This window comes from Pagrus pagrus, assembly GCF_965226575.1.
Source record: "Pagrus pagrus genome assembly, chromosome: 5".
NCBI lineage: Eukaryota > Metazoa > Chordata > Actinopteri > Spariformes > Sparidae > Pagrus > Pagrus pagrus.
Genome location: NC_140189.1, coordinates 2,589,482 through 2,615,852, shown reverse-complemented (window position 1 = coordinate 2,615,852; position 26,371 = coordinate 2,589,482). Strand labels below are relative to the sequence as shown.

Genomic DNA, 26,371 nt, shown 5'->3' with positions numbered 1-26,371 from the left:
TTATGGCTATAGGCAGATTATTCGTGTACTCAAGCTCAGAAACACAGTTAACTCTACAGGGAGAATAGGGTTAGCTAAGCTAAATGGTAAAGTCCAGCAGGTCTTACTTGCTCAAGAGAGAGTCTGTTTAGAAGGGTATGTGAAGGTTGACACCCCCAGTGATTGTGTTATGGTCGAGCAGCCTCAGTCTTCCGCCTTACCTGGTGGGGTGTTTGTAGAATGCTGCCTCGTCACCTTGCCCTGCTGCCATCCTCACAAGCTGTCTGTATGGATGAGAAATGAGAACGAGCACGATGTCACACTTCCTTCAAACTGTGTCATTGCCGAGCTTCACACACCCAAAGAGATCCATGACAACTTACCTGACTCAAACAAACCCGCTGACCCTGTGGAATGCTGTGCTGGCACCCCCAAACCAGCCAAAAAACCAGACCAGTCAGGGTTCACCATTGACTTTGGCGATTCACCCCTTCCAAAAGACTGGAAGGACAGAGTAACAAGTAGTTTGTATGAGTATCGTGATGTTTTTGCCTGTGATGAGGATGATTTTGGGCACGCAACCAAAGTGAAACACCACATAAATCTGAAGGACGACACACCATTCAAACAAAGACCCCGACCAATCCACCCAAACGACTACGAAGCGGTGAGAAGGCATTTGCGTACATTGCTAGACGCAGGAGTGATTCGTGAGTCCGAGTCCCCTTACGCTTCCCCAATAGTAGTAGTTCGTAAAAAGAATGGAGAGGTCCGTCTTTGCATTGATTATCGTAAGCTAAATTCCTTGACAATCAGAGACGCATATGCATTGCCCAATCTTGAGGAAGCCTTTTCAGTTCTCGCCGGATCTAAATGGTTTTCAGTAATGGATCTAAAATCCGGCTATTACCAAATAGAGATGGAGGAACGTGATAAGTCCAAGACCGCTTTTGTTTGCCCGTTGGGGTTTTACGAATTCAATCGCATGCCCCAAGGTATCACAAATGCCCCCAGTACCTTCCAACGACTTATGGAAAGAGTCATGGGTTCCATCAATCTGAAGGAAGTACTGGTATTTTTAGATGACATCATCGTGTTTTCCAGCACGTTAGAGGAGCATGAAGTCCGGCTCAAGCACGTCCTCCAGCAGCTGAGAGAGAATGGCCTGAAACTCTCACCCAAAAAGTGCCATTTCTTCCAGAGCTCAGTGCGGTATCTAGGCCACATCGTTTCGAGCAGAGGGGTAGAGACTGACCCAGACAAGGTTAGCGCTCTCCGCACCTGGCCCAGACCTCAAACCCTCGGCGAGCTCAAGTCTTTTTTAGGCTTCGCGGGGTATTACCGCCGCTTTGTCTGCGACTATTCAAAAATAGTCAGACCCTTGAATGATCTCACCGGCGGCTACCCACCTTATCGAAAGGGCCCCAGAACACCTCGCCCCGGAGGGTACTTCAACCCCAAAGAACCCTTCAACGAACGGTGGACACCTGATTGTCAAAAGGCATTTGACGTCATCATTGAAAAACTTACCTCCGCACCTGTCCTTGGTTTCGCAGACCCAAAACTAGCATACGTGCTACACACCGACGCTAGCACTTCCGGTCTAGGGGCGGCCCTGTACCAAGAACAGGAAGGCGAAATGCGAGTCATCGCTTATGCGAGCAGAGGTCTTTCATCCAGTGAAAAGCGATATCCCGCCCATAAGCTTGAATTCCTCGCTCTCAAGTGGTCGATCGTAGAGAAATTCCATGACTACCTTTATGGGAACGCTTTCACTGTCATAACGGACAACAATCCATTAACTTATGTTTTGAAGTCCGCCAAACTTGACGCTGCCAGTTATCGCTGGCTAGCAGCTCTTTCGACCTTTGACTTCAACATAAAGTACCGTGCTGGGAAGAGCAACCAGGACGCCGACGGCCTCTCACGACGGCCGCATGACAGTTTGGCTGACGATCCTGCATCTCTTGAAGAGAAAGAGCGAATCAAAAGATTCACGTCACATCATCTTTCCTCATCTTCCGACCAACAAGACTTACCTGTAGACGCAGTCGCTGTTGTCTGTCAACACCGTCTTCTTAGCGAGGCAGACTCTGACTTACCTTCCATCACTTTGGTCGAGTCCCTCGCTATCCATCCTGATGCTGTTCCGGACACCTACGGAAATGATGTGTTAGGCTCTTCTACCATACCTACCTACAGTTCAGAGGAACTACGGCAACATCAAAGGTCCGACCCGATCATTGGACAGGTTATCCAATTCTTGGAGAATGGAGATGAGACCAGCCTGGTTCCCGACTCTCCGGAGCTCAGGCTGATGCTCAAAGAAAGGAAAAGGTTGGAGATGAGGAATGGTCTGTTGTACAGAGCACGTCAATCTGGAGACGATGTCACTTACCAGTTCGTTGCTCCCGCGTCTCTTCGTGTTACCATTCTCAAGTCCTTACATGAGGATATGGGACACATGGGTCTGGATAGGACCCTGGACTTGGTTAGAACAAGGTTCTATTGGCCGAGAATGGCTGCGGATGTGGAGAAAAAGATTAAGTCATGCGGACGTTGTGTCAGAAGGAAGACGCAACCAGAAAGATCAGCGCCTCTCGTGAACATCCATACAACTCGCCCCATGGAATTGGTGTGCATTGACTACTTATCTCTTGAGCCCGACAGTCACAATACAAAAGACATATTGGTCATCACAGACCATTTTACCAAATATGCTGTCGCCATTCCGACCAAGGACCAGAAGGCAACAACGGTCGCCAAAACTCTTTGGGAGCAGTTCTTCGTGCACTACGGCTTTCCTGAGCGGCTGCTGAGTGATCAGGGCAGGGACTTCGAGTCCCAACTCATCAAAGAACTCTGCGCCCTAGCAGGCATCACCAAGGTGCGCACTACGCCCTATCACCCAAGGGGAAACCCCGTAGAGAGGTTTAATCGAACCCTCTTAGGCATGCTGGGAACCCTAAAAGACAAAGAAAAGAGTCATTGGCGAGATTTCGTAAAACCACTCACGCATGCCTACAACTGCACCAAGAGCGACGTCACAGGGTACAGTCCATACGAATTGATGTTTGGACGTCAACCCCGTTTACCTGTTGATATCGCCTTCTGCTTACCTGTGAAAGATGGCTCCCCCAAGTCCCATTCTCAGTACGTGAAACAACTAAAAGCACGCTTGGAGGAGAGTTATCAGATTGCCATCAGAAATTCACAAAAGGTTGCTGACAGAAACAAGCGTCGCTTTGATAAAGCAGTCCGAGAGTCAACACTCGAGGAAGGAGACCAAGTCTTGGTCAAGAATCTGAGGTTCCGAGGTAAACACAAACTTGCGGACAAGTGGGAGTCCACTATGTACAAGGTTCTGGAAAAAGTGGGAGACCTACCTGTCTACAAAGTACAGTCCATCAACGGGGACGGTCCCATCCGAACTCTACATAGGGACTTGCTACTTGCTTGCGGTGACCTCTCAGAAGAGGAGGAACCTGAACCAGTCAAGCCTAAGGTTCGCAAGCCAAGGACAAGACAGAGTCACCCACAACTCTTGGGGGAACACTCAGAGTCCGATGACGACTTCCTCATCTATCCTGATCTCTCCCCTGTTGTTCCTGAGAAGAGATTCACACAAGTCTGTGAAATCCCGGGGCAGAAACCCAATGCAACCCCAGAGCGTGGCGGTCTGCCGGCCTTGCCTTTGGTACCCTTGACCCCCCAGCCTCAGGTTGGTCCTGAAAACAGCAATCTCCTTGCTGCACCTGTTGAAACACCCCCCGAGTTGGTAGAAGGAGAGGAGCCTGAGGTCATGGTTGAGCAGTCCCCTGCTGGAGAGGACAGTACACAACAGGACGTGACACCTGAACCGGATGAGACAACTGAAATGAATATGACAAACAAATCGGATATGACAAAAGGAACGGAACAGGACAAAACAAATGGAACTGACGAGGAGAACCCTGCAGGTGAAGGGACTGTAGAGGTTCTACAAGGTGCTGAGCCGAACCCCACTCAGGCACCCCAGTCTGACAAAGAAACAGAAAGTGAAAGTGAAACAGGAGGAAACCCCCCTGACTCAACACGGAGGTCAGAAAGGTCACGGCAAGCCCCTGATCGTTTTCAGTACATTCAGTTGGGGAAACCCTTAGTGTCTTTTGCACAGAACATCTTACAGAGCTTTAATCAAGCATTAGACATTATCAGTAACTACGACAACCTCCATGTGATTGAGAGACCAGCTCATGAAGGGACTCATGCAGATTTAAGAGGGGAGGGTGTAACCCACATGGTTACTAAACCAGTATTTGTAGTTTAAATACAGTACCCCCGTTTGCCCACATGGTGGCACCCTCACCCTACGAGTAACCATGGACGCGTTGAACGTGATCTCGACGTGACCTGTGACCTGCACAGTCTTACCCGTCCGTCATTTTAGACCAAGCTGAGACACCGAGCAGAGCGGTCGCACATGTACCGAGCAGAAGGACCGGGGTATGTAAAGTGAACAAAACCACGATAAAACATCAGTAACTCTCGAGCAAAACCTTCATAAGTCTTCTGTTCATTAGGAAGTGTCGTTACGAGTTTGTGTGAAGGAGAGGGAGACCGAGTTCACCGTGTTAAGTGTCCCAGAGAACTCCGGTAAGAAAATGCTATGTTGCTTAGCAAGCCTCAGGCTAGTGTGGGTATTAGCATTGATAGAGAGAATTCCTATGACTGAAGTGAGTTCATAAAAACCAGTCGGAGTCCATGCTAAGTCCATGATATGTTTTGTTGATGTTTTAGACCTGCTCCAGTAGACCTGCTGTATTAATGTGTGCATTGAAAGCGAGCTGTAAAAAGATTGCTAGTGACTAGCGCGAAGCTAACGCTAAGCGCTCTAAGCTAATCGCGGCTAACCGCCGCTATGCTAATTCCAGGTGTTACCTGTTGAATGTGATGTAAATGCTAATGGTGAAGCTATCTAAGCTAATGTGGTACTAGCTGGTCAAGCTAATGAGCTTTACTGAGAGTCATGACGAGAAATACATGCAGCTATGGTACAGAAGTGTGGTTAAATGATACCAGGTCATGTTAATTATTTTTCTGGTCATTGGAATTAATGTGTTGAGTGTTTTTGCACTACAATTGGTTTAATATGTATTCTACTCAAAATAATTCATACTGTTTAGAGTTTATACTGTAACTTTATGGTTAAAAAGAGATAAAATGCTATGGTTAAAAGATAAATACTGTGTTAAAAATGTAAATTCTGATTTATTGAGCGGTTTATAAATATGAATATAGCTTTATTAAAATAAATAAGGTAATTTATGTTAATATTTAAGTTCATGATAAACAATAGTCATGGTAAACATGCTTAGACAGCACTGTAAAAATATATGCAGTCTCATTTAAAGCATTTAAATACTGTGTATCCTTTATTTGGGTATAAGTGTGAAGAAGTAGAGTGAAAGTGAAAGTAGAAGGATGTCAGTTGAATAGGAAGTAATGATTATTTGTTCTACACTCTTTGTGTAGACTGGTTTTTTGTGCTTCGACGGATTAGGACCCCAGATCCAGAATTCCGAGACAGGAGGTTTCGGTGGCGAGCCAATCCAGCGAGAGATTCAGACGGAGCGGGTCCAGCCTGGCCAGCTGTAGACCCAATCCGAGGAGCCGAGATATCGTTTCACTTCACACAGATAAGAACACATACACAAATCTACCCGGGTAGTAAGAACATTTGGACTGAACATTACACAGAACATAAACACAATTGAACATTGAACTCTGACCTTCAATAGAAGGATGGACAATTTTCTTTGAACTTTTTATTTTTTTATTATTTTCTTTAAATACAGAGAGCTCTATTTTTTGTGTTTTGTTTCAATTTTGCAATGTTTACTACTGTGACAATAAATTGTTTCACTACTACCAACTCTATCGAACCTAGCTGAATGTAGTGTTATTGTTGTTACTAGCCAGTTAAGACTACAGGCGCTACATATGTCACCTTGTTTGGACTTGTAAATGCACTTCTGGAGTATATCAAGGCTCCCATACTCTCAGATCAGAATGAGATATTTTCTGTGCAATATAGAATATTTAAAGTCATAATATGCAAGCGGCCATTGAATAAAACCCAATGTTTGATAACTGGATCCACTGCCTGACTTAACAAGCCAGCAGGTAAGTTCAGATTCATTGTCATGATATGGCAAAGGCAAGGCATTGTCTAGTGGCTTACAAACGCAAATGTGTTATTGGTCAGATCATTATAGATCAGATACTGATACCTCAGATACCTTTGAGCCGGCAGTAAAGGTAGTAGCACAACTGAATCGATGTCGAGGACAACTCAAATCCGTATTTTTAAAGAAATAATCAAACAAATCAGTAACACATTTCATGTTAATTAATAAAAGGCTAATACATACAGGGGTATGAAGTGCATTTGATGGGGACTGTTGTCAGTCACGAATTAAAATACATTTGATGCATTAGTGAATATTTGGGTCAGCAAATGCACCGAGCATTTGGGATTGACTCAACATAACCCACTGTGTATGAGTGTGTCCATGGTAACGAAGGAACATGTCAGCCAGTGCAACAGTGTGGCTCACTGATGTGTTTTTAATAGTTTTTGGACAACAATGGAGTTCTATGGAACTGAAGAAGAAGATAAATCAGGCTTTGGCAACATTAATTATAATTCAAGTCAGATCTGTAAACAGTTAAACAGATATAATATCTCCAGCTTTATCCTTTAAGAAAGTCCTCAGTGTGTTAGTCAGTGTATTACAAGGTGGTTATTTTCCATAACGCAGTGCAGACAGCCACCCTTCTCAGCTCACACACACACACACACACACACACACACACACACACACACACACACACACACACACACACACACACACACACACACACACACACACACACACACACAGTCTCTGTTGACAGGGCCAGCGGAAGTGCCAGACGTCATTAGCAGAGACAAGGCTACAGAGGAACACAAAGGAGCTCTGTCACTGAGATATGAAGGGAGAGAGAGGGTGAGAGAGAGAGAGAAAGAAAGTTTGGGTGAAGGGAGATAGTGGGGAGAAAAGGAAGGAGGGAAGAGGATTAGTGAATGGAGGACAGAGTGGTGAATTGGAGAGAGACTATGAAGTGAAAAAATATGGGAGAGAGGACAAATAAAGGAGGTGAGAGAAACTGGGGTGATAGACGGAGAGACAAAAGGAGACAGGATTTTATTAAAAGAAAAAGAAGGAGAAAGGAAATGAGGAAAGGCTGCATGAAGGTGAAAGAAAAGGAGAGACAATGAGGGAGTGAAGGAAAGACAGAGAAAGGTAGAGAGAAAGAGCTTCAGACTGTCACTGAAACATTTGATTCTTTTATTCTTTTCAAACTCAATGATCCATTTTTCATTAATCATAATTATCTTCCATTTTCTGTACTATGTTCTCTGTCAGGAATGTACTCACTTTATTTTTATTGCAGTAAAACATTTTTTTTTGATCTGTGCCTCTATCTCACATTCACTGTCTGTTTTTGTCTCCCCTGGTTTGCCTCTTTTCCTGTCTTCTTTCTGTCTTCTTCATCTCATTCCACCAGTTTGGACTCGTGGCAGGTAGGCTGACAGATTTACAGGTGCTTCTCATCTCCTGCCTCGAGAGGAAAAAGAAAACACGCACACACATACACTACACAGCAGAGGCTGTCTGGTTGTGTCAACAGTTTTGAATTCTTGCCGGCGTGCGTGAGCCACTTCATTGATTAAACATGGCAGGAAGTGAGGACCAATAAATAACCTTTATAGATCAGGACTAAGTGCATTTTTTAAAATGGCGAGTGGCCTCGAGGCGCAGGTCCAGCCTCACGTCCATCGCAGCCAGCTGACAAACTCTCACGCTGTGCTGCATTATTGGTGAAAGCCGGCTGCAGCTGGGTGGAGAATCGGAGTGCATTCAGAAAATTGAACATCAAGATAAGGAGGAGGGAAGCTCAATCATACTGAAGGAAGAAGTGAGAAGTTGTCGGTGGTAAAAAATGATTGATGAAGACAAGTTGCAAGATAGACATCCTGTTCACTGGAAATAAGTCAAGACTGCACTGAACTAAAGTGAAAGTACAAAAAGTTCCAGGTTCCTTCGGAAAACATATATTCTGAAATGCTAGCCTAGCGTAGTAGTTTGGAAGAGGTAAGTGAATGAGATAGAACAGTTTCAGAAATAAAAGAGGACCAGTGGTCTTGTTCTAGTTTTTCAAGATGGACAGGATGTTTTGTAATTGGACAAGACCACTGGACCTGAGACAAAGTGTGGAAACAACCCAAATGCCAAAATAAATGTTTGCAATGTGTGTTTCTGCAAACACTGTTGAAATCATGTTTTTAAACGTTTACATTATGTTCAATTTTCACATTTATGCTGTGACAACGCTGTGCTTAGGGTCTTGTTTGGTATTGACACAAAAACGTATTGGTTGAGACTAAGAAAAGGCCTTGTTTTGGCTTAAAATATCTGGTTTTGCCGCCACAAACATGACCGTACAAATTTCCTGACGTCTCTATTAAAAATAATAGTAGTTTCACGCTTACAAATGATGAAAAGCTGTCTTGAACACTGATCTTTTGCCTGACATGCCACCACCATCCCCTCCCCTTCAACTCATACACATGTATCTTGAACTTTAAATGTTAAATTGACATGTATGACATGTCCAAATTTGATCATATCTGTGGTTTGCAGACACATAAAATGCCAACATTTTATTCTGGGCTGACTCAAGGAGTTGCTACTGTACGACATTTGAATCATCTGACCGAGGGCCCACAAAGAAAAGTTATAGGGACAGCCTGTTGGCCTTTCTGTGCTCCTTGCTGCAACATTTAGTTTCATCGACTGGTTTACCAGGAAGCATACTGCATATTTGGCCTTCCCCATCTGCCGTGGACGGGCACAATGAAGTGTTTGTGCGCCTCCGGTCTGTGTCCTCTGTCCGCCCCCCATCCTCTTTCCTTTAAGCCACAGATGTTCCCAGTGCTATCCCACTAAAGCGCCTCCGGACAAGACTGTGTTCTGTGTTTGCCGGTAGCAAAAAGCCACAAAAGTCTAAGAGGACACCATGGGAACCGAGTGGCTGGCTTTCATAGAGCAGCCATGCAGACATTTTGGGATGTTTGCTCCATCCATTCATAAGTGAATCTTTGTGAGACGAGCTGGGACGCAGGCGAGGGATGGTAAATTAAAGCAGACCGCAGCGATGACTGTGCATTTGTCATCACTGGACAATGAATGAACACAGTGCTGAAAATAGCAAACAGTGGACAGTAGCAGTGGTCAACAGTGAACAATCACCCGCGGAACATTCAGACAGGAAGTGGAAATTCATCAAGTGGGCAAGAACTGTGTTTTTAATTTTCTATTTGCATCTTTCCTTCTAATTATACACCTCTTTCTATTGTGTTAGGAAAAGCAACACACTCTACCTTCCTCTTTCACTGGCAAGGGCGTCGATCTCGTCAAAGAAGATGATGGAGGGAGCGACGGCCCTTGCCTTCCGAAACACCTGCAAGTGTTAGCAACAATAGAAGAGAGGAAAACAGGACAAATCTTTACTGGGACCAATGAATCACTCTATGCACAAACATACGCAGGAAATACAGCACGCATTAATGTCAGAAATTAGATGTCACGTCATCCGTTCATTCCATCAACATCTAAAAATATTTAGAAGGTGCAGCACTTTAGTTTGGATGATTAAGAAGGATGTCTTGCATAACTTCATGTCAACAGAACAATAGTAACAGCAGACTGATGTGAACCTTTTAGGGTATGGGAAGTGAAATGTACGTACCTCTCTCACGGCTCTTTCAGATTCTCCAACATACTTGCTCAATAATTCTGGACCCTAAAACAAAAAGATTTGGTCTATTATTTGGCATACTGACAGCTAAATATTCAGGTTTTAGGCATCACAACTGCTGAGCAGTGATGGAATGTGACTAAGTACATTTACTCAAGCATCATTTTTAGGTACTTGTACTTCACTTGAGTATTTCCATTTTCTGCTACTTTATACTTCTACTCCACTACGTTTTAAGATAAATATTGAACTTTTTACTCTACTACATTTATTTGTAACTTTAGTTACTAGTTACTTTACATGCTGCATCAGAGCCAAAGTAGCGCATTTTAAATTAATTTATTTTATTGCCAATTGGATGAAAAAAGAAAAACACAGATTTTGGACTAATGCTTGAGGACAAGCTTAATGTATCTGATTTTGAGCACTGTTCAAAAAAATTGACACCATCTTCGGAGCACTCAGGACTAATCATGGTCGTGTTTTGTGCCCAACTTTACTTGAGTGTAAGTAAAGACATCATGTTAAAATATTACTTGGTAAAAGTGAAAGTCACCCATAGGAATAGTACTTGAGTAATAGTCTTAAAGTATCTGATATCAACCGTACTTAAGTATTAGAAGTAAATTATACATATATTTACATGTATGTATACACTGTATACTACGGGGTGGATTATCAACTTGGTTGATTATTAGATCTGATATTCAGCATTTTTGTGATTATTGGAATCAGTGTTGATTTCTCATCAGATTGCTGATATAATAAGTTAAAAAATGAGCTACATTGGCTCTGATGCAGCATGCCATCTGCAAAGTAACTAGTAACTCAAGTTACCAAATAAATGATGTGGAATGGAAATATAAAGTAGCAGAAAATGTTAAAGTTAAGTACAAGTACCTCAAAATTGTACTTACGTACAGTACTTGAGTAAATGTACTTAGTTACATTCCATCACTGGTTCTGAAAAGTGTCACCTGGTGTGTTTGCAGACAGTTTAAACTGAGAGCTAATATCGTGAATGACCAGAGAAGCAGCTGCTGCTCTGTGGCGTCTACTGGAGATTAAAAAGAGGAACAGAGTGAAACAGCGATAACACAGCGTGAGAATGTCATGAAGGACAGCAGAGTGTGTGTGGTGTAACTGCACAGTGCCACAATGCTCTCAGTACACTGTGTACTGGTGTATGTTGGTGTGCAACATCTGCGGTTGAGCTGGAAAATAAAGACATTTCCCACTGTGAGAACACAACAGTTCCGTGCCTGCTACTACTGCGTTCCCCAGCATTGCAAGTACAACAGTACATCAAGTACTGCTACTACCACTGCTGCTATTTCTACACAGCAAGTAAACTCAAGTATTTGGCATGTTCTCACAGGTCAAATGTCAGGTTTGTGACCAAAATGAAGCACCACATTTGGTTTAGATCAACAATTTGTGCAGGATGGACAGCTGAGTTTGTCCAAGTTTTGGCATGGCCTCAATCACCACTACTCAAGCACACTGTGCGTGATTTATTTCTAGCTTTGGCATTTGTTCCCACTGAAAGACACAAAGTCCTCCAGCTCAAGCGAAGCTCAACAATTCAGAAGTTTCCTGGAGATTACTACTAGTCTCACTGTTACCGGTTAGAACTGCTGCAACTTTTATACTGACTTCTTTCACTGCTACATCCACATAAGTCCACATTTAAAGGATATTTTTAACCCCATAAAAACTTATATTTTGAAAAATGGAAAAATAACAGGTTTTAATACATTTAAGTGTGAACAGTAGAATCTGAACTTTTCAAAAAAGTATACTGCACAGTCATCTTCAGGTGTTGTGTGGCACTAAAGAACTTTCTGACAGCATTCTTGAGCACCTTGATCGAATCAGTTTATACATATGTGTTTAGTTATCTGACAACATCAATGGATAAATACAGTCAATGGCTACAACTGTAGATTCATTTACAATTGTAAATTCAGGTGTATTAAAAACATCTGATAGTGGGTATAATTAGCATTCATTCTCACATCAAATGACTCTGCAGCAGTCAGGGGTGTTTTTCAGCTGGAAAAATGGATTGAAACGTGACAACAAGAGAAAATGCCGATTTTGCCATGATGCTCGTCAAAATTAAGGAGGTTGGCATGTATATATTTTTAATCCTTCTCCGATCAAGCAGCGACACTGAAGTGAAAGATATTGAGAGAGTAAGTACTGTTATATTGTCAGTGGCCTCCATGCCAGTACCTGAGCCTTGCCAGCTGCCTGATTGCTACTGCTCATGTACAGAATGGCAAACTCATCCACTGGCAATGGGAAAGAAGTCAATTGCCTGTTTTTAGCAGGTTTAACCGGATTTAAAAAAACCTGCATATACACGCTAATTTTGGAGCAAAAATATGTGTGATGAGGGGGAGTGATGAGTGATCGCAGGAGAGAGAGCCACTGCTGGCCACCACAGTCTTTCAAAGACAAAAAGGGGGAAGAAGAGATTAAGTCATTTTCTAGTTGTTTAGGTATTTCAGTGTGGATGGGAATCATTAAGACATTTCATGAAGACACCAACGACATTGATTTTTTATTTTATTTATTTTTATTTATTGTTTATTTAACAGGGACAATGCATACAACATTGCCACAGAAAATGGGAAAATGTGATGCATATAAGACGTCTAGCTTCAGCTAATTTGCAGTCTTTTTCCCACATTACCGTGTTTTTCAGAGTAGCTTTTCCAGCTTAGTTTGAACTATTAATACTGCACAAAAACCCAACGCCACTTGCACCAATACCACTACTAATTTTCCACTTTACCTCTTGCTCTCTTCTCCCTCTCCTTCATTTCTTTCTCCCTCTTCTCTCCTTCACTCACAAGCAGATAAACATCCACTCAGCCCTCACAAGAACTTCCTCCCCTGCAATCCACCCTTTCAACACCTCTGTGCTGACGGAGGAGACGACACTTAACTCCCAGCCCTTTTGTCTCCTGCAGTAAGCGTGGAGGTTGACTCATTAATCCCAGGTTCCTCTCTCTGCGGCATAAGCTGAGGGCTGGACACGGTGAGTTTAAAACCATTGACACTGCAGAGATACGAGCTCCGTGTAGAGGGTGTGTGTGTGTGTGTGTGTGTGTGTGTGTGTGTGTGTGTGTGTGTGTGTGTGTGTGTGTGTGTGTGTGTGTGTGTGTGCACGTCTGCGGATGTGAGTGAGTATGAGTGGCTGCTGTGGGAGGAAACTGAAATTGACAAGATGATAATAGGGCTTTTTCACACAGAGGAAACAGGCAGAGCCTTAAAGTATCCACATTTAAATCTGGATAACGTATCTATGTCAAAGCAACCGCTGCACTGGAAAAACCTGATACTGTTATTGCAGATGCTGGAGAGCAGCTTTCAGCAGGAGGAACAGGATGTTTTTTACCCTTTTCATGAAGCAGAAAGTCTTCCTGATGACTTCAGAAGAGCTGCACGAGATTAAAGCGCAACAATGTTTTTTTTCCTCCTTTGAATCCAACACAAAACATAATTCAGCAACAACACTAATGTCTCCAAGCTGAATTAAAACAAAGTTTGAATTATGTTGTGAAGTAAACCAAAACAAACAAGCTTGAAAATCACACCCACATCTGCAGTTGGCTAAATGACCCCAGTTGAGAGAATCTGTCGAAGCTTTGTGTCTCGCTAAGCAACAGCTTTGCAAATATCCCCTGATCAAAAATTCAACAAGCTGATCAATCAATCTCTGTCAACCAGGCCCGGGCAGGCTGTGGTGAGGGTGACAGAGCGGGTGGCACAGAGGATGGGGTGATGAATGAGAGGGGACAAACACAGGGTCAGAGGTCAAACAGGAAAGCTCTCTGCAGAGGAAGTTGGGCAGTCAGACCGCCTCCAGGTCATCAGGGAAACATCTCCACTACTACTGCGACACACGCATACACTTTATATGAAATGTGATGATTATTTCAGTTTTAACTGATGTGTTGTATAACATGTTAGAAGTACAGGTATGTCGTCCTCTTAAATTCCACTAATTCACCAGACTTCAATCATCACATAACCCACAGAAATTATTTCAAATTGTGGTATGAAAAGTTTCCAAAGACACAAAATGTGTCAGACTGAATTTTAGGGGAACATGAAGAAAATGATGTACAAGACATCCTAACCAACAAACATGAAGTCTTGGCTTTGAATAATTAACTTATTAGTTGACTAATCACTAATTATTTTGATAATCGATTAACTGATCGTTTCATGCATACATGAGAGAAAATGCTGTTATCAGCCTCTTTAAAAGGGAGATGTCCTGATTTCTGTTATATATATACTGTATATATGGGTTTAAGACTGATGAAACAAGATATTTAAAAGACATATCTTGGACTTTCAGAAACTGGGTTTCTCACTATTTTCTGACATAAAGGGGAAAACTGTATGTTAGGGGTTACGACAGGTTGACCTCTCTGCCATAATGAAATATTGACATTCTTTTGTTTCTGCAAGGTCCCTTTGGTTATATGGTTGCTAATAAAGTCTGAGGGAAAAGTCAATGTAATTTCCAGAGAATTCTTTCAGTTTCATACAAAGGTTGACCTTAAAAGGCTTCAACTGTGAGATGAAACTGAATTAACAAGTCATCAATCATCAAGCTGATGACATCACCTCTTAACACTTGCCCCACATCATCATGCTGGCTATCACCAAACCTGCATCATAGCAGAGTTGAAGTGTTGACATGTTTTCTTTGAGTCTTTAGACTAACTCAGTTCCCTTACTTTTTTTTCCCCACTGTGTCATATGCAGTATTTTGGCTCATCATTCGACATGAATATGATAAAGACACACACCTGCAATAAATTATTTGTTCATATTTAAGAATACGAATTGACCTCATCATGCACTACACACAAAAATTAAGTATGCTTTTATCATATCTAGACAAAGACAAAAAAGCAGTATGACAATTAAAACTTACTTTAATAGCCAGGAAGTTGAGACCACTTTCATTAGCCAGGGCCTTGGCTATCATGGTCTTGGAGCAGCCTGGGGGCCCATAGAGCAGGACTCCTTTCGGTGGTTGAATCCCCATGCGGGTGAAGGCCTCAGGGTGCCTCAGAGGCCACTCCACGGCCTGCTTCAGTTTCAGCTTCACCTCCTCCATACCGCCGACATCCAACCAGCGGACCTGTAAGGGGGTGAATTCAGGTAAAATCAAGGAACACAGAATTTAGTTTTTTAATAAGTTGAAAGACAGAAATGTTTACTTACACTTGCGTTGTAGTGATATGGCAAGATGAAACAATACAGCGTTACATAGAAGGTTACATTAATTCGGCACAAGCGTTTGGCATCCAGCATTCTCAGATTTAATCAAAATCAGTTTTTAAGACCGATTTAATACCAGTATGTTTGATTAAAGCTGGTGAACACAGTTGAACATGTTCTTTTTTGTGCTAAAGGGAAATAACAATTGTTTATTGATTCCCAAAGTGATTTATAAGGCTTTATTATGGGATTTATTTTTATTATTTGAGATAGAATTTCTATTCCTCTATAAGTAGAGGAAGTAGTAGTCGAGGTAGTAGAAGAAGTAAAAGTAGAAGCTGAAGAAGGGAAGAGGAAGAGGAAGAAGATGAATAAGACGACGAAGAAGAAGTCAAACGATAACATGCAATTAAAAATTATGCATCGTATGTATTACAGTGAGGGGGGGCTACTATGAAAGGTCAAGTATTAATAAATGATTGCTTTAATATACTCTCTAGAGATCACTCTGGTTCTTTATACATTTCTAATCTGCGGCAGCTCAAACATAAACATACTGCCAACAATAAATGCAACAGACCAAACAAACTGTGACTGCACACTGATGTCTCTGACGTTCTCGTGTAACCCACTCCCAGGACCTTTTTAACTTTCTGACCGGCCGAGTGAATTGCAGAGAACAGCAAGTTCTTCCAGGCCGATGACGGGGTCGAGGGGAGAGAGAGGAGGGAAGCGAAATATAAAAGCATATTTGGAAGGAGATGGAGGAACGGAGGGCTCGGGTTGAATCAGGGACGGAGTGCACAACAACAGAGGGAGTCAGCCAACAGCTGTCCGTCTGACAGATGGAAAGAGGGAGGAAGGGAGGGAGAGAGTCCGGCAGTGAACAACCGGAGGAGATAAAGCAGATAAGAAGAGAAGCCCTGATCCAAAACCCCTTTCAGACCTCTCACTCATCCTTCCTGTATCTTTCTTCATTAACTTCCATTATTCCCTCCCCAGCTTGTTCATCTCCCACATCTTTCTCTCCCTCATCTATCACTTTTTTGATCTACCTTCATACCCACTGTGTTTCTTATCCGCCTTATGTCCTGCACTCCTTTTCTTCCTCTCCACGCTTGACTCTCCCTCTGAGTATATTTACATGCACATGCAAACCAGTAGAAAACCGGTTGTGCAGGAATTCGTACAATAGGTTTGCATATACAGTATATGCAATATATCAGTTATCAGATTTCTCCATTATCTATATCCTTATTTTAGAACACAACTTATTTTGAAAGGGACATTCCACTGATTTTACAAATTAACTTTACAAGTTAAGATCAGTTTACTTGTCATAGAGTACTTCAATGTAAGAGGAAGCTTTTTTAAGTCTGAGAAAATAATTCTGATGACATCATCGAGTTATTTCAGGTTGGGTATGAGAAAGCCTGGTGGTAGGAGTTTGATAGATAAGGGCATTTAAAGGTCCCATATTGTACGTGTATTGTAAAGTGAGATTTCCAGCCTAGGTGGTATATTAAAATTGTGAAAGTATTAAAACACTCAATCCATAGAGAAATCCACACCCGCATATTTAGAAACTGGCTTTAAATGAGCCGTCAGGACTTCTGAAAGGTTCTGATGACACAACTACACAGTCTCTGCCCTCAGCCACGCCTCCACAGCTGTGGTTGCATGAACACTGCAGATCGATGCAGAAACATGGTGGGTGTTGCTTGCTCAGACCAGTGAGAGCTGACCAATCAGAGCAGACTGGGCTTTTCAGTAGGGGGGCCTTAAAGAGACCGGCACTAAAACACTGCATTCAAATGGAGGGTGAATAGAGGTGCTGCAGCAATGAACAGTATGAGAAAAATAATGTGTTTGCTGAACATTAAAGCATGTAAACAATTTTCAGTAGACCCAAAAGTTTGAACTTAAAAAATGGGAATTTTAGGATGCAGCGTTTTTAAAGGTTGATTCATGGCACTAAAAGCATTAAATTCTAATTGTTAATTGTAATTGTTGGTCATCTCTAGAGAGGATAGTTCAGTGGTGGAAAGCAGTTTATTAAGATTCACAGATATGTTGTGTTAACTTCAATGTTAGCTGAACTTTGATTTGAACAATTTTGAATAGAAACATGCACTGAAACCTCTCAGCCCACTCCTGTGCTGTGAAAGTGATACACTTCCTGCCAGAATGTGTCACTGTACGTGTTAAAAGCCCATTATGCTTCAAGTCCCGGGGTTTTATTCTGAATTCGGGAAATCTGTCTTTAGTTTATGTATGTGCATCAAACACAATTATTTCAAAACACTTTAGCTTAGTGTGCACTTCTTTTCACTGAGTATTGTTATTTTTAATGTTTTAACTCTATGCACTTTTGTGTATCTCGACGTCACTGCAATGAGGGGACCTCAACGATTTTTGAGGCTTAAGTAAAGGTTTGAATTAAATTGAATTAGAAACTGGGTTATATGTACAAATGACCGAGAAATCCCCAGTCACCAGGATAAATCTAGCTGTGAATAATCAGGTCCATCTAATTCCTTCTCCGAGTACTGTAAATGGGTTTCTTGCACACAGAAATCAGGTTTGATGCTGTCAATCAACAGAAAATTGATTCAAGTCATTTTGAACATCCATCCAACTGTAGAAGCACAGCTTTTAAAATATTAAAACATATTTGCAATCCTTTTTTTATATAGAATTGTAAACCAAATATCTTTTCAATTTGGACTGTAAAAAGCTTTTTGATGTCATCATCTTGGACTCGGGGAATGTTGATGGGCACTGTTCATAATTTTCTGACATTTTATAGACTAAACCATGAATCTAATCAATAACAAGAAAAATCTTTAGCTGCAGAGCTATCAGGTAACTGCAGAAAACCAACAGTCACCATGTTAGAGTTCATATAACTTTCTCCCCTCTCTTTCCCCTTCTTTCTGTTCCTTATCCGTCTTATCTCTCCTGCACCCTTTCTTCTCTCACTTGACCCTCCCTATCACACCATCTCCCGCTCCCTCCCGTAAATACTGCTGCTTAGCACTTTCCCTTCCCCTCCTTTTCACTTCTTCCTCTCTCTCCCTCTCGAGCTCATTCCCTCCTTCACCCTCCTCCTGCTCTCCATCCAGAGGTAACACATCCCAGGCCACCGGCGCCGTCTCCGGGGAACGAAGCACCTAATGGAAACCTGGCGTCTGGCCACATACTGTAAATACCGAACAATTTATGGACAGCGCCGAGCGAGAGAGGGGAGAGGACGGGTGGAGGGTAGGGGAGGGAGGAGAGGAAGGGAGAGAGAGAGCCGGGTGTTGCAGAGATGAGGAGATAGGCCGGAAGCAGGCGAGTGTAGCAGAGCACTCGTTTGAAGGCCCAGAGAGGAATGAAATGAAATAAAAAAGAGCAGCGATAAAAGCAACAGTGAAACAGGCTTATAGAGAGAGTAATGGAGGAAACAGGTGAGCAGGAGGAAGAGACGGATAAAAAAAATGAAGCTTTATGGCTGTACCTACAATAGAATGCATGGATAGTGATATGCAAGAAGCTAAAGACTCAAAGAAGCCAAAAATGGACTCAATATAATTACTTACTTGCCAGAGCTTTTGACAGTACTGTATCTCACTGTTGTCATCAACCAATGGAGTTAAGCTAACATTGACAAGAGTGCTTTCAGTGCACAAAGTAATGGAAAGTTGAAGTAAAATGTTAACTTAAAAAACTTCATTAAGCGAACCTGTTGGATGTTGTATTAAGCCCAGAAGACAAACATGATGAGGATGTGTCCTGTAGTTTTGTTGTTTAAAGATCCTATATTGAAGATAGTTTCCAGTTTTTTTTTTAATCATAAAGCAGGTCTAGGTGCTCTATATATACTGCAAATGTATCAAAAATCAAAAACTGTGCCTTTAAAACGAGCCATCAGGACTTTTGTAAGGTTGTGACGTCACAACAATACCTCAGCTGTGGTCGCAAAAACACGGCAGAGCTGATGCAGGAACTCTGTCGGTGGTGCCTTCTCTGGCCTGTGAAAGCTGAGCGATCAGAGCAGACGGGGGGGTTTTCAAAAGGTGGGTCTTAAAAGAGACATGCACTAAAACAAATAAAAGTATCAACCTGAAAATGACAACAATATGGGATCTTTAAAAATGTTTAAAAAGGAACACTGAAGTTTCAGATGTTGGAGTTTTCTAAAAACCCAGCAACAAAAAACAGCAATTTTGGAAAAGGCTCTGCAGTTTGTTAGTGAATACTTGTCTGTAATCAACAAGATAAAATAGGAAAATAACTAATTCCTAAAGGGATAAAGAAGCCTTGTACAAAAGCTGCCAGACGTCACACTTCAGTAAACTATGATTTGTGACAGCTTAACCAATATAATACAAATGAATGAGGTAAGGAGGGGTGAACAACGTGGTAGATCCTGTCATTTATAGCCAAACAAAAAGTGAATAAACTCCCACCATCAGGTATAGAACATAAATCAAACAAATGTTTGGAAGGATTTGCAATCTGAAGCTGCTATCCAAACCAGATATAGTGGTTTTGGGGCTTTAAAGGCCTCCAGCCACTGAGTAAACCGACAACAACCTCAGACCTGCCAATCATCTGAGCACAAATCAATCACTAGCCTCTTTCCGCCAAGGAAGCAGATGTGCAACACAACCCTGTAAAGTCTCCTCTTCCCCTTTTTTTGTTGCATTTTTTTGGTTAGGTCTCTGCAGACTTAATTGAGTCATTGTAAGAAATAACAATATAAAGTCACATTAATTGCAAGGTGCTTTTAGTCACGAATGAAGCGTCTGTGGAATTAGAAGGCAATGTTTTGACTCACACCTCGCTGCGCTGCATTTTTACACCCTTCTTCCCTCCCTTCTTTTTTGTGCAAGACCCAGTTATTATCTTTTACTGTTGTTTTCTGAGCTTTACAAGGGGCCTCTCAGGCTCTGGCCCTTTGATGGGGTTGAGAGGAGGGTGCGGGGGACTTCTCAGACACAAAAAAAAAAAAAAACTCAAGGGAGATGAGGAGTAAGTTTAAAAGCAAGAATAAGTGGGCTTGTTATACAGCTGCCAAATGAAAATATTAAAGCCAGGCTGCACAGTCGAGGATGATTATTTTTTTAAAGAAGCGATGCTAGGTAAAGAAAGATGTCAAAAAGATGAAGAATTTCTTGGATTAAGGATTAAGAATGAACTTTCAATGTATTTACATATTAATATAACATAAATCAACAGGCAGAATTTGTAAAACTCAAGCCTCTAGATACTTGATCTGAGAAGGCTTCCGAGGAACTTGAGGCGTGTATTCATCCGGCACCACTGGAAGTTTCTTATATAAAATGGATTAGAAACAAATGTTTGCACTCATGTGGATATAATCAAGTTCGGGGCTCTGCGGCTGGCCTTTCAGCTGAGCTGCGCTAGGGGGAAGGAGGAAAAAAAAATTCCAAACCCAAACTCAGTTCTCTCTCTTGTTTCCAGGAATCGGCCGCAAGGACTGCACGTCTCTGGGTGAGCTCAATGCAGAGTGTAGCAGGGAGGCGGGTGGGGGTGGAGGGATAGGAAGGAGGTTTCTTCCTCCTCTTCTTCTTCTTCTTCTCCTCTGTTTCTCTTTTTTTGGTTGCTGGCAGGAACCGTCAGCGACCCGATCTGCTTTCAATTACCGGTGGAGGATGATGTTAGCCCTCTTCCTGTCCGTTATGTCTTGCACATGCAAACTCCAAAACATCCTGGAGTCTCACCACTGTCCTCTCATCCCTCCTTCCCCTCCCTCCCTGCGTCTCTCCCTCACTCCCTCCCCCCATCCGCTGAGAGCAAAGTGATTCATCTTCATTGCAGTGGAGGGAAAAATGGCCACGGGGTCATTTCCAGTCTTCCCCAGCCTGACCCCATCTTTTAAGTGCTGGTGATTCAGTGGTCAGTGGTCCGAAGAGGAGTTAAGGGATTTTTGAATGCTCATTAGAGGAAAAAGGGAGGCATGGCTGCGGTTGATGAGCTTTTAGTTGTGGCAATAAGTGGTGATGCTATTTGAGTTATACGTTTGTTTCGGGCTTTAAAAGACTGATGGAACCTGTCTGCTTCCTTGCTGGGCCAATGCAATATTGAATGCCACTAAGACACAACTAATACTGATAACAAGCAAATGATCCAATAAGGGTGTTATCATAAACTAGGTGGGAATGTGGAGGGAGGGTCTCTATTTTAAGCAGCAAATATTTTAATTTGATTGAAAAAGCTGGAACCAGCTTTGTGGCATTTTTTTCTTGAAAAATTACTAAAACGATTAGGCGATTATCAAAATAGTTGGCAATCATTTTCTTCCGACTAATCGCACTTAAACTTGAAATTTAACCTCAATGTTTTCCTTTTGTCCCCCGATATGGCCTCATTTTGTGCTATTTACAGCTGAGGAACATTTCTAAACTGAAACCTATTGCATCTCAAGTTGAAAAACAGGTGATCAGCGACTACGTTTTCACTTGCCTAAACAAGACATCTCTGTATCAGTAACATGTGGTCCAGCATGCAGCCGCAAAGTTTTTGACCTGGTCTTCAAAAAATGTCTAGAACACAAATCTTGATTTCTTTACACTAGTTCCTAGTCAAATTCTGACATTTGTTAGCTACTCTTCTGGTTCATTGCAGCTCAGTCCAGGAAGAAAAGTTTCGGCTAAAATGTTGCAGTTGTGGCTACTAAACTTTGGAACTCACTCACTTTGGCCTGCAAATCTGTGCGCACCTTTAAAAAGCAGTTAAAGAGCCACATGTTTTCATTAGCTTTATATCCATTAGTCTTATTGTGTCTGTCTTCTATTGTGAGGCACTTTGAAATGTCTGCTCTAGAAAGAGCTGATAAACTTTACTTGACCAGTTGTATTTCTTTAACTCCTCCCGGCTAACTAAGCACAAAACACAGACACATTTTGGCAAGATTTACGAGCTGTATCTGTCATGTTTTGATGCCTGGAAAGCATCAGGTTTTTAAATTGTATGTCTTTTCTTTTACTCCCTGACCACATTACCTGCAGGCAGTGTTTCATTCACAATTATAGTTTGTTTCCACCACAGGAACTGTTTCCACGGTACCAGGAACCATTTCAGGGATACTTTCCTGTGTTTTGACCAATGGAACCATGGACTAAATTTAGTCCTTAACCTGTAGTTCCTGGTGCAAAAAAGTCACTGCTCCAGTGGAAGTGCTTTCTGTTGAGTACATTGCATTGTGCAACGCCACAGATTAGTGTAAGACTGACTTGTGGTTGTATGTCTCTGTGCACCAGTCAAGTTGCTGTTCCTGTGCTATGGCATTGAATTATGGGCTTCATTATTTTATCCTAAAAATTCCCAAAAATTTGTTTTGTGAGGTCACAGTAACCTTGACCTCTGACCTTTTACCATCAAATTCAAATCAGTTCATCCTTGAGTCATAGTGGACATTTGTACCAAATTTGAAGAAATTCCCATTTCTGAGATATCACATTGACAAGAATAGTACAGACTACCCGAAAAGAGCTCACATCAATATCAGGATGAGGGAGAGACATTTAATATAGGTTATTTAGTTAATAAACAGAGCAATGCAGTTGAGATCTTGTGTTCATTCACAAATGAGGGAGATAAAGGGAGAGGGAGCAGTAATCGACAGAGGTAACTATACCTTGGGGACATCTATAGCCACCTCCCTCATGGCGCTTGGCTTCACCACAGACATGGCCCACTGCAGGTCCTGCAGAGTGACGGTCACAGCCCCCTTCAGCTGCTGGTCTGATGGTTGGTGGGAACCTCCCAGCGCTTGCCTCAATGCATGCAAACCTGCAAAAAGAGGGTTTACACATTATAAATCTCACATTGGATCAGAAGAAAGAAAGTAGCTTATTCTGAACTTTTCTCAACAGAGTCATATTGTACAAAGATGAAAAAATACATCAGTAAACTGTCTGCATTGACAAAGACTTCAGCAAAAGTTACGAAATTTAGCTCGACCGCAAAAACCAAAATAATAATGCCATGGCTTAAAGAGAAAGAAAAAGTCTTTAGCCTCGCCAAAGTTATAAAAAAAGATGAAAAAGATTCAGTTGATATTCATATTACAACAGAAAAGGTGGATCATTTCCAGTAAGAGACTGATTTGAGGCATATAAAGGGACATGAAACTGCTGTTTGTTTGCCTTGTGAAGCAATGCTAGTGTCGTTGTGGCTTGAGGGTTTTAATTCAAAACCCACATGCAAGCAGTCCAACTTTTTACTCAAAACATTCAGGCTTGTACATGCTGTGATGATACACGCCCAGCGAATGCAAATCTCAAAATGAACACTAATTCCCCTTTTGACCGCGAAAATAATTGGGCCTGCATTATTGGGGAGAAAAGATAGTAGGCCGAAGGGAAGGGAAGTGTAATTGAAGTGCTTAAGGTTTGAATGCCCTCAGTTCCAGAGACTTCAGCATCCGGACAAAAAGAAGGCAGCAAAACAAACACTGGTGCGTCAATATCAAGAATGAGCCTTTGTTTTGCCTTGCAAGAGAGTGCATAGCAGGCTGATCCTGAGGAGAAAGATCTCGGAACAGACAGCGCTGGAAAATGCAGAGGTGATGAGTGAGTACAGACACACAACACATACTTGCATGCAGAAGTCAGAAAACAGATTGCATTTATTCACAGGAGGGGTAATTAAACACGCATGCTCTTCCTGCAGCGTGCTTAGAAAGCTGTTAAGTGTATTCAGCGTGCCAAAAGTAAAAGTCCTGTTCATGTTATGCATAGATGATGTGAGGTGACTGGCAGTTGGAGCACTCCCAAGGCTTTGATGGACACAAAACTTTCCTGGTTGAAAAAAAGAGTTGCAGCTGTGTCAGAAGTGTTAAACTAAAATCAACATGCTAAATGTGTACTTAACTAGTATGAGGAGAAGTCAACAACAAAAAAAAAAATTCTGTTTCATGCAGCGCATGAGCTAAAGTTAAAGATTCTTCTGCTATTTAAAGTTCACATTGGGATTCTGGGTCAATTTTTGGAATAATTCTGCAGCGATAACACAGCATTTTGTTGCAAATTATATACCATTCTGCATTTTTGTTTATCTGCTTTCTTCTTCTCAATAGTTATTGTGGCTAAGTGGGCGATAAGACCAGCAGTCCTGCAGTAAAAAATCCATAATGCTGTGTTGGTGGGGGGAAGGGTTGTTTTATGTATAGGTGAGACATGAAATATGACCCAGGAAGTCAGCATGTAAGATGGCAAAACAGTGCACTGCAGTTCATAATATAGAAGATTGAGGGATTTAACAATTCTGGAAATTGATTGACACTGCTGGATGACAGTGCCTTGCGGTGCAGCAGAATATGAGCCAGGTTGAGTTTTCGCCCGATGACCAAAAGTTCACCATGGATCTTAAACAAGCGTTAATGGCTCTTGCCTGCTTGTTGCCTACATTGCACCAGAGGACATTCACACAAAGCTAAGCTTTTCTCAACTTTCTCTGTAGTGTCGCTGGGTGTCTTTTGAGTCTCTGTAGCTCAGCGGACGGCACCAGGAATGTCAGGTCCTATTCACAATCATTAGTGTGCAATCTTCATCTTGGAAGTCTGTATGTGTGAACAGCACATTAGGTTCAAAGGTAATCTCCACAGAGCTATCTCAGGGCTCTAGAAAGCTCTGGCGGCCTCCATTATCATTCTGCTACTAGGGAAAAATGCTCTGTTTTTTTATATTTCTTTAAACCAATCACCATCATCTTGGGCAGCACAAAGCCCAGGATGCAGTGACAGTACCCCTGTTGAGTAGTGCTAGGTGGGAACTTAGAACATTTGAACTTGGGGAGGCGAGCCTTGGCAATAAAATGACTAGATCCTAAAAAAAAAAAAGGTAAAAACTGCTAGCTTGTTTACGTTCTTACCATGAGCGACCAGTTTGGTGTTAGGGCAACTTGCTATTTCCAAGCTAAGGTAGGTTGCTAGTTCAGAGGTTGTTAGTGCTGTTGGGATTTTGAACATGCTAACATGCAGATTGCACAACGTAGGAGAACACTTACATAAATAGTTGGCCAATGGCAGGCTTATAACCACCGACCATATCCAGTGAGTCAGACTAGTATTGTTGCCATACACTATGCCGGTGGGAGAAGACTTTTTCAGAAAGTTGAAATAGTCAGGTCATAGCCATATACTGACCTTTACTACCCACAAAATTATCCAGTAGCTTCGAGTGTGTCTTTGTTGAGGTACATTGAGGATATGATTTAAAGTGAACCAGTGGCTCCTCTGACTTTCCAACATTATTCAGCTACCACACACCCTCCATCACTGTCCAGAGCTGTATTGGTTTCCTCTTGCTGGACACCAAGCAGTTGTGGCCAAGTGCCTTGCTCAAAGGAAGCAATGTTCATCCAGTCTTAGTCAGTAAGATTTAATCAATGACCTTCCTGTTAAAGGAGTTCTGTTTCAACAACCACTTGGGTTGTTATCGCAGTCAAAATGGGAAATGAAGATTGATTAAGGATCCTTCTCTGCAGCTTGTCCTCAGCAGGGGATAGTATTTCATGTTTGAGCTGTGTTTGTGGCATTCTCCACAACCAAAATTCCGAAATCATGGCAAAATCTTGATATGTTGGTCATGACAGAAATTTACAACATTGCACAAACATTTGCAACTTTGCTGAGAGGATCACTCAACTGCACACAGAATCTTTTTGGTCTTTTTCTGCTTGCAATTTCCTCCAGTTCACATTACAGAAAAACAGGCTCTGCAGGTAGGTCTGGTTGCAATATTGCATGCAATCATTACTAAATACTCAGAAGAATGTGTGAGAAAGAAAAAAAAAAGTTAAACAGCGACAATGCAGAAAATGCCATGTGTGCATCAGCTTGAATCCAGCTGTGCAGATTTAACCCCTACAGGTGGGAGGACAGGTCTTCTCTGAGTGAATTACACGCTAAATGTGGGCAATGATTACTAGTTACTAAACCAGCCCACAACCACGTTTCCAGCCCGAGTTGGGAAACAGTATATTAGACACACATCCATTACCGATGCACATGTGCACCCATCACACAGACGCACACACAGAATCTCTTGGCTTCATCTTCTGAGCTAAAGGGGAGGGGTGGTCTGGGCGGGAGTTGGGGTGGCGAGAGCTGGAGGGGAACGGACGTGGTCCAGGGCTGGGGGCCAGGGAGCAGACGAGAGGGGATTTACGATCAGACATGACTGCATCCTGTTTATATTTTCCCCAACCCTTCCAACTAGGCGAGGGACAGACAGAGACACAGACAGACAGACAGACAGACAGACAGAGGCACAGACAG

At 42.2% G+C, this 26,371-nt stretch overlaps 1 protein-coding gene and 1 long non-coding RNA gene across 3 annotated transcripts in view; one reads left to right on the top strand and one right to left on the bottom strand.

The window, feature by feature from the left end:
• Window positions 1-26,371, bottom strand: part of afg2a (AFG2 AAA ATPase homolog A) — a 146,677-nt gene that overhangs the window by 96,532 nt on the left and 23,774 nt on the right. For both annotated transcript variants that reach the window (XM_084352217.1, XM_084352218.1), the window contains exons 11-14: window positions 22,727-22,881; window positions 14,789-14,998; window positions 9,817-9,870; window positions 9,449-9,528 (exon numbers count right to left, since the gene is read on the bottom strand). In XM_084352217.1, coding sequence (XP_084208343.1) covers window positions 9,449-9,528; window positions 9,817-9,870; window positions 14,789-14,998; window positions 22,727-22,881 — 499 coding nt within the window. The remainder of the gene's footprint in view (window positions 1-9,448; window positions 9,529-9,816; window positions 9,871-14,788; window positions 14,999-22,726; window positions 22,882-26,371) is intronic.
• On the top strand, window positions 4,249-5,907 carry LOC311257548. Its single transcript, XR_014622633.1, has 2 exons — window positions 4,249-4,614; window positions 5,494-5,907. It is a non-coding gene; the product is annotated as an uncharacterized lncRNA (long non-coding RNA).